Source organism: Ovis aries, chromosome 1 (genome assembly GCF_016772045.2).
Source record: "Ovis aries strain OAR_USU_Benz2616 breed Rambouillet chromosome 1, ARS-UI_Ramb_v3.0, whole genome shotgun sequence".
Classification (NCBI taxonomy): domain Eukaryota; kingdom Metazoa; phylum Chordata; class Mammalia; order Artiodactyla; family Bovidae; genus Ovis; species Ovis aries.
The window spans coordinates 27957124-27965713 of record NC_056054.1 but is presented as its reverse complement, the minus strand read 5'-3'; the positions used below and the strand labels follow the sequence as shown (position 1 = coordinate 27965713).

The 8590-nt window shown below is 41.9% G+C and overlaps 1 protein-coding gene across 1 annotated transcript; it reads left to right on the top strand.

Annotated features, from left to right (window-relative positions):
* The first annotated feature begins 840 nt into the window (after positions 1 to 840).
* On the top strand, positions 841 to 4517 carry LOC101119086 (solute carrier family 25 member 3-like). Its single transcript, XM_060397727.1, has one exon. It carries the CDS (start codon positions 960 to 962, stop codon positions 1950 to 1952), a length of 993 nt encoding a protein of 330 aa, XP_060253710.1. The 5' UTR covers positions 841 to 959; the 3' UTR covers positions 1953 to 4517.
* Positions 4518 to 8590: the final 4073 nt, after the last annotated feature.

Genomic DNA, 8590 nt, shown 5'->3' with positions numbered 1-8590 from the left:
CTACAAGCTCCCTTAAAAGGAAAGATGATTTTTGACTTTCCTAATCTCCAAAATCATGGCAGGGATTCAGTAGTCAACGAAACAACATTGAATGAATGAAAATAATCAGCATCTCTCTTTCAATCTAGGGAGAACCTCCATCCTTCCTAAGACCCCTAAGATCCCTGGGTTTGGGGGAGATGTATCCTCCCAGTCTGCACTGTAAGAATGTTAGATAAAGCTGGAAGCTCAGGGACTGGTCCTCTAATGCCAGGTTCCTGGTTCTCTCTGTGCATTCCCTCCATAGAACATTCTGTGGCCATGGAGATGACCATTACCATAAGCGGGCTGTTTAAGTGAGGACTCCAGAAAGGCCTTTCAGGAAGGCAACTCTTCCTGAAAGAGTGCATGGCGACTCTTCACCCTGTCACTCATCTCCTCATCTACTTACTTGCCTATTCATGTGTTTACTCATGCTTGTACTTGTTGATTTATTTTTTTAGCATCTTTGTAGAAGACTAAGCTGCTGAGCTGGACAGAAGCCACTTGACGCACTAGGCATGGAAAGCCTTACCACGGAAGGTGAGACCTAGGGACCACTGAGGAGGAAGCTGAGGAGGGTTGAGGGGCGGGGTTCCTGTCGTTACCAGAAGCCTATTTGCCCAAAAGCTTGAGGGCAGGCTGAAGGGCGGTCCTGGAGGTGAGGGGTGAGGCGATGCCCCGACTTAAAATTTCAGGAGCCAGTTGAGATCCAAAGGCAGCCAAGCCGGTAGCGGGTGTGCAGGCGTCGGTAGAGAGCGGTCGAAGATCTTTGGGCTCTGGCACGACCTGTCCCTCGCTCAGACCAGACCGTTGGGTTAGCAAGCTCACGTTGGTGGGTGGGGGAGGGGGGAGTTCAGCCGCATGCGCAGTGCCCTGGGGCCGCTGAGGGAGGAAAGAGCTCAGGCTGAGGGAAGCGTGTGCCTAGACCCAGCGCGGCCATGTGTGATGCTGGCGGTTACCGAGCCCTGCGGGGGAGAAGCACAGGCCAACTCAAGGGCAGGCCCTGGGCAGCAGCCTTGGAGGAGTCCAGCTACGAGTACGGCTCCACGAAGTACCTACTGCTTTGCGGCCTGGGCGGGATGCTGAGTTGCGGGCTGACGCACACGGCCATCGTGCCTCTGGACCTGGTCAAGTGTCGCATGCAGGTGGACCCCAGCAAGTACAAGGGCATCCTGAGCGGCTTTGGCGTGACACTGCGGGACGACGGGCTGCGCGGCCTGGCCCGAGGCTGGGCCCCGACCTTTCTAGGCTACTCCATGCAGGGCCTCTTCAAGTTTGGCCTCTACGAGGTCTTCAAAATCCGCTACGCGGAGCTCCTGAGCCAGGAGAAGGCCTACGAATGGAGAACCGGGCTGTACCTGGCTGCCTCAGCCAGCGCCGAGTTCTTCGCCGACGTGGCCCTGGCCCCGATGGAAGCGGTGAAGGTTCGCATGCAGACCCAGCAGGGCTATGCCCGCACGCTCCGGGCCGCGGCCCCCAAGATGTACGGCGAGGAGGGCCTGTGGGCCTTCTACAAAGGCGTGGCGCCGCTCTGGATGCGCCAGATCCCCTACACCATGATGAAGTTCGCCTGCTTCGAGCGCACGGTCGAGGCGCTCTACAAGTACGTGGTGCCCAAGCCGCAGAGCCATTGCACTAAAAGTGAGCAGCTGGCCGTGACCTTTGTGGCTGGCTACATCGCTGGTGTCTTCTGTGCCGTGGTGTCCCACCCTGCGGATTCTGTCGTGTCCGTTTTGAACAAGGAGAAAGGCAGCACGGCCTTCGACGTTCTCCGCAGACTGGGGTTCAAGGGCGTGTGGAAAGGCCTGTTCGCCCGGATCATCATGATTGGCACCCTGACTGCTCTGCAGTGGTTCATCTACGACTCGGTCAAGGTCTATTTCAAATTGCCTCGCCCTCCAGTCCCTCAAGCGCCCAAATCCCGAAAGTAGGCACGGATTGGAAGACTCCTGTGGCCACCGTTGGCCAGTATTTCGATTCCGTGGGGGGAATGTTCAAATATTAGTCTGTAGGATGTTAACGTTTGTGGAGAGGTGACAACGTGCAGACCTAGTTTTCTTTTAAGTGATCCATTCCTGCTTTTTGGCAATCCAAGAGAATTGCAACCGTTTCATTTGGGAGTTTGGACCATTGTCTTTGGGGAGTCAGCGTGGTTGCTTTAACTCAATAGCTTTTCAGCAATTATAAGGGGAAAAAATTCTTAACAGGAAGTAATGTTAGGTGATTTAGTGCCTCTAGGTTGTATCTCCTTTGATTCACCATTCAGTGGAGATTATCCAGGCATCACTACAAAAGAGCCTACTGATAAGGTTTCAAGGTCAGCCCAACTATATGGGACAGAGAACAAAGTAAAATTCTGCTACATGGTGCTCATCTCAATAGAAATTGTGCACCTATTGAATAGATGAAGGATTCGTTCCATATTTCTTGTTCATGTCCATTGCAGATAAAAATTATTGAAAGTTAAATCGTGACTTACATTTCCTGATAGCTTAGAATGCATTCACTCTTTTCAAAGAGCGTGACATGAGATCTGCATTTTCTCTTCCTGATGTTGCTGATTAGAACATAGCTCGCTCCAGGAAGTGCTACAATTGGATCAATGTGGAAAGCCAAGACAAGATGAAGGGCAGGCTCGGAATAAATATGTAAAGAAAAGTCTCTGTTCTCTAAAGATTTCTTTTGTACAGTTCAGCTTTCAGCAGCTTTACATCCAAAGAAGGTCATACCACCCTGACATTTAAACACATACACACATGAAACCTTGCAAATTCCAACAATTTTTGGTTGAATATTAATGGTTTTGGCGACTTTAAAAGGAAAATCTCATTTTTAATGTAACAAATGTCATTCATTTAACTTGGTATGTCATTCATTTACCTTGGTAGATATTTCATTGATCTTTGCAATGGTTGAGGTTCATAAAATTTATTGAAGTTATAAAGAACATTTTCAGTTTTTGGTAGCCTTCACATCTCTGATTGAGGAAACTATAAGTGAAATTCTGTGAATTAGAGATGCTTATAGAATGTGAATAAGAAACTCCACTATAATATTTAATGTGATTAACCAAATGTTGCACAATTGCCCTAACACCTTGTATTAAAAAACACAAACTTAAAGATATGTTAATGTTTTAACTATGTAATGGTAAACTGCTTAGTGGTTAACTGAAGTTAAAAAGTGCCTAAATACATTTGAACTGTCTTGATTGGATAATAAAGAACTTGGAAAAAAAAAATCAGAACTTGTGAATGAGATGCAATGAAATTTATATTTAAAAAATCAGAACTTGTGAATGAGATGCAGTGAAATTTAGTGTTTCTATTTTGTTAGGGAGGATGCAAAGGATCATAATGTATTTTAAAGACTCTTTGACTTCCTAGGAAGTTAGTTTCCAGGTTTGTGGAAAAGAAAAGTTCTCAAGGAAGGGAAATAATAAATTTTGAGGAACCAAATTGTGCAGGTTCATTTCTGCAAAATTTTAAAACAAATATATTTTTGGTTTGGGCTTCTCGGGTTGCTCAGTGGTAAAGAATCAGCCTGCTCATACTGCAGGAGATGCAGGTTCAATCCCTGGGTCAGGAAGATCCCCTGAAGAAGGAAATGGCAACCCACTCCAGTATTCTTGTCTGGAAAATCCCATGGACAGAGAAGCCTGGTGGGCTACAGTCCATAGGGTCACAAAGAGTTGCATAGAAACAGCATATTTTTGGCTAGTGTTGCAAAATGCTTATGGGAAGTTTCTTTGGTCAAGCGTTTTTTAAGTAAATTGCCGTGACTTTCCTGGTGGTCCAGTGGCTACGACAGCACTTCCAATGCAGGGGGCAGGGTTTAGATCCCTGGTCAAGGAACTGGATCCCACATACCACAATGAAAGGTCAAAGATCCCACATGCTGCAACCAAGACCCAACATAGCCAAGTAATTTTTTTAATTTATTAAATAAATTGCTTTCTAAGGTAATATAATTTAAGAAATTGCTGCAAAATCTATGGAGTCTCAAGATAATAAGAGACCACTCGTTTGTTCTGGTCTGTGGTATTTGATGGCTGTTCTGTTGACAATGCCAGATGATTTCTGTAATATACAATGTGCATGTTTAGACAAGTATAATCTATGGAGAGCTGTTTGGCACGAATCTTAATGTCATGGACATGGTCAAGAGGATGGGTTTACTTAGTTTGGGTCAGCAGGTTTCATATTCCTTCCCTGGATTTCTATTTGCCTTTTTGTGGTTGTTTGTGGTAGCTTACAAACGTCTTACTAAATAGAGGCCATGGTAGCACACAATAAAGAATAAAACCCAAACTGAGAAAGATAATGTGAGTTCAGAGTCATTAGGCATTATTTTTTCCTAGTTACTATTCCTTTGGAACTGTTTAAACTTCTATTCACTGTTTTAGCTTGCCTGTAATTACCACCCTGTGAAATCGTGCATGGCTGGTAGAAAAGCCTTAGTGTATGTCTGGCATTGTTAGACATGTTATATTCATTTTTCACATAATCTCAATCTTTGAAGTAGTCAATTTTATGCATAAACAGATTCAGAAGCTACGTAACTTGCTCATACAGCTAATAATTGATGCAGTTTGAACCAGAGTCCGCGTGTTCTTCATTGCTTTACCTCAGCACCTTAACAAAACCAATGACTCTCCTTTTCATAAATTGCTTTTATAGTACCTCAAAAATATTTTTTAAAAATCTTTTATTTGTATGTACTACAAAACATTCCTAATTTTGCGCTAATGAAAAGTTTGTAATGGTCTCAGTTGTGAAAAACCTATGGTGTAATTACTTACAAGTAATCAAATTGCAAAATACTTAAATACATTTAAATTAATATTTAAATTATTTTCTGCACCAACTCAGTGCCTGAGCTCTTAACCTAAAAGGATTGACAATCATGAAAACAGTGCTTTTTAAAAAAATTGTGGTACTGCAGTTTCAGCAAGAGGTTTTATTCTATCACATTCTCTAATTTTTCCCTCTAATCTTTAGTACCTACAGCTAAAAAAGCTGGCTTGGGCTATTTATCTTTTCCCCCAGGTAGTGATTAAAAGTAGCTTTTTCAAGTATCTAAAATTAATTTCATGATAGGGAGCTGTAATCTCATCCATTGATCTGTTTTTTGAGAAGTGAATAAAGAGACTAGGTAAAATCTTGAAAAACAAAAGCTGTATTTACATGTTAAGCCACACTGATAAAGACTGGAAAAAATGAAAGTATTAATGTTAGGAGAATTTTTTGTTGTTGTACAAGTGTGTCTTTAGAACATTTTCCTTTAGATCCTTTCAAAGGCAAGAATAATCACTGAAGTCAGACAATCACATTTTGATAGGCAACTATTCAATTAGCATATGTTTGTTTTAGGTAGTCTTAAATATGTTATTTTTTAAATCACAAGCAAAGAACTGTTTGAAAGGATATTTCTATATTTATAAAACTTTGTCTTGTTTTCCTGAATTCTACCATTTAGATGGGTAGGTAAGCAGAGAGGGTATGAACAATGTAATTATAACTAAGATTTGTTTGTATGTGTGTCCATTTTAGTTGACATACTTTGAGACCTTCAGAAAGTATCCAAAATTTTAGAGGCAGTTTGTTAATTCTCCCCATGCCCTAGTCTATAACACTATTGATCAATGTCTACCATGTGCCAAGCATTGTGCTAGGCAGAAGGGTTCTCATGAGGAGCACAACATGTGGTTTCTGCCCTTAGGGAGCTTACAGTCTAGTAGGAAAAATAATCTACAGTTGGGCAAATGCTGCAAAGAAGTATAGGGTATTGTATGTTGTTTTTCAGTCGCTAAGTTGTTTCTGACTCTGTGACCGCATGGACTGCACCACACCAGGCTTCCCTGTCCTTCTCTATCTCCTGGAGTTTGCTCAAATGCATGTTCATTGAGTCATGATGCTATCTGACCATCTCATCCACATCTAAGTGGTGTTTGAGATGATACCTAGAGGATAAGTAGGAGTCAGTCCAGCAAAGAGAAGATACACAGCACAGTAGGTGCACTTCTCTTGAAGAAAGAGGAGTATTGATGGTTTTGAGAAACTGAGAGAAGTTCACTTTAGCTGGAACCATTCAGTTGCAGAGAGGGTGATGTGAAATGAAATAGGAAAAAAAGGTAGACAAGAAAGGTAAACATTCACTGCAGGCTCTGGAGTTCTTGTTGAAGATTTGAACCCAGAGCATTCTTTGAGCAACTAGAAAACCTCTGAAGGACTACAGGCGTGGAATGGCCTTCAAGTTGCTGTGTGGAAAGAAACAGAGTGGAGAAGAGAGGTTAGTTAAAATGTTGCTGTAATCCAGGTGAGAGAATGGTAGCCTGGACTAGGATGATGACAAGTGGGATGTTAAAATACCATGAGAAGCCAAAAGGTGGAAGCAACTCAAATGTCTATCAGTGTATGGGGTGAAGGGATAAACAGCCTGTGATATACACATGCAATGGAATATTATTCAACCATAAAAAAGGAACAATACTGATGCATGCTGTTACTAGGATGAGAAAGAAGCCAGGCACAAAAGGTCACATATTGTATGACTGTAACATACAATCCTTTTACGTAGTATATCAAAATAGGCAAATCCATAGAGACAGAAAGGGGATTAATGATTAACTGAGGTTGGGATAAAGGGAATGGAAAGTGCTTATGTAATGGACGTGAAGTATTTTTCCCAGGAGTGTGGTAAAAGAGTTTTGAAACTGGAGTGAGACGAACATTGTGAATATTGTGAGTACACTAAATGCCACTTAATTGTATAATTTTAAATGGTTAATCGTTTGGATTTCCCTGGCAGTCCAATGGTTAAGATTCCATCTTCCTAATGTAGGGGACATTGATCCCTGACTGGGGAACTAAGATCCCACATGCCACAAGGTATGGTCAAAATAAATAAATAAATAAGTAAAATTAAAATAGATGGTTAATTGTGTGTTAAATGAATTGAATCTCATTTAAAAATAGCTATCATGAGATGCACAGAGGAGCCTGGCAGGTTACAGTCCATGGGATTGCGAGAGTCAGACATGACTTAGCAACTAAACAACAACAACATTTCTAAGGAAATGATATTTCTAAATTATGTTTTTATTATATGTGTATTGTATGTCTAGCTTTCCTGCCATAAAGAAATATAACGTTTTCAGAAAATAATGGTAAAATTTGGTCTTCTGAAAGAGATTATGTGAATTGAAAGAACTCTGCCCCTTTGCAAGGCTGGTAATTCACATACACATAATTGTTAGTCTTCAGATATGAATTGTGAGCTGCTGACAGGGTGATTGTCCATTTTTAAGAGGATGGGCGGAAACCTGGCAAAGAACCATGGTCCTTTCATCTTTAATAGTGCTTGAATTCTGGCTGTAGTTACATCTTACTCCCAGATATGAGGATTTGTTGGTGTAATCATTGTTTCATACCTTGATGTCTCCCCTGACCCTTACCAAGAATATGAAGCTTTTTGGTTGTGCTAAATCAGTATCATTCATCTTATTTATCTGTGTGGTGTTTTGAAAGTTTTGCTTTTTCAGGTCATTACCTATGTCTGATAAATGCTGTTACCAATGTTTTTAGCAACCACTTAGTGTACCAAGCATTGTGCTAAGTACATACAATGTATCATTTAGAATCACTTTGTGAGTTTCTTACTTAAATAAATTAAGGATTTTTTGTTTTTGTTTTTGGCTGCAAGTAACACAAAATCTATTACACAACAGGGTAAACCGTAAAGACACTGATTTTTAACAAGAAATCTGGAGACAAGTGGACCAAGGTTGGTTCAGCATATCAGTGTTGTCCCCAGGGCCTTAGGCTCTTCCAGTTGGTCCTTCTTCTCTGCCATCTGTTGTGTGTCTTTTTGTTTCCCCTTGTGTTCAAGAGATGGTTGCCACAACATCAAACAGCACGTCTTAGCAACAGCATCAGGATCAGGAAGCAAGGCAGGCAAAAGCAGATGGGCTTTCTCTTCACGTGTCTCTCTTATCAGAGAAGAAAATCTTTCTCAAAAGCTTCTGGCTGATTTCCCCTTTGATCTTATCAGTTCAGTTCAGTTGCCCAGTCTTGTCCGACTCTTTGCGACCCCATGAATAGCAGCACGCCAGGCCTCCCTGTCCATCACCAACTCCCGGAGTTCACTCAGACTCATGTCCATTGAGTCAGTGATGCCATCCAGCCATCTCATCCTCTGTTGTCCCCTTCTTCTCCCGCCCCCAATCCCTCCCAGCATCAGAGTCTTTTCCAATGAGTCAACTCTTGATCTTATAGGCAAGAATTAAGTCACATGTTTTCCTGTAGAACCTATAAACCAATCACTGACAAGAACAGATGGCTTAGACCAATGCGATAAATCTTCGGAGTTAGGCACATGGGATCTGAACAAACCCAAGATTTTCTGTTGTCGTCATTAGCAAGGACGAGGTAAATGGTTGTCAGTAGGCAACCAGGGTTGGCCTTTATATTCTTTTCCTTTTTATTTGAACAAATGAGGAAACCGTCTCAGATTAAATAAGTATGGTAAAGCCATAGTTGACAAAACCTGGATTCAGACCAGATTTGTC

Coding starts and splice junctions, on each gene's coding strand:
- LOC101119086 (XM_060397727.1), top strand. CDS start 960: ATGTGTGATGCTGGCGGTTACCGAGCCCTGCGGGGGAGAAGCACAGGC.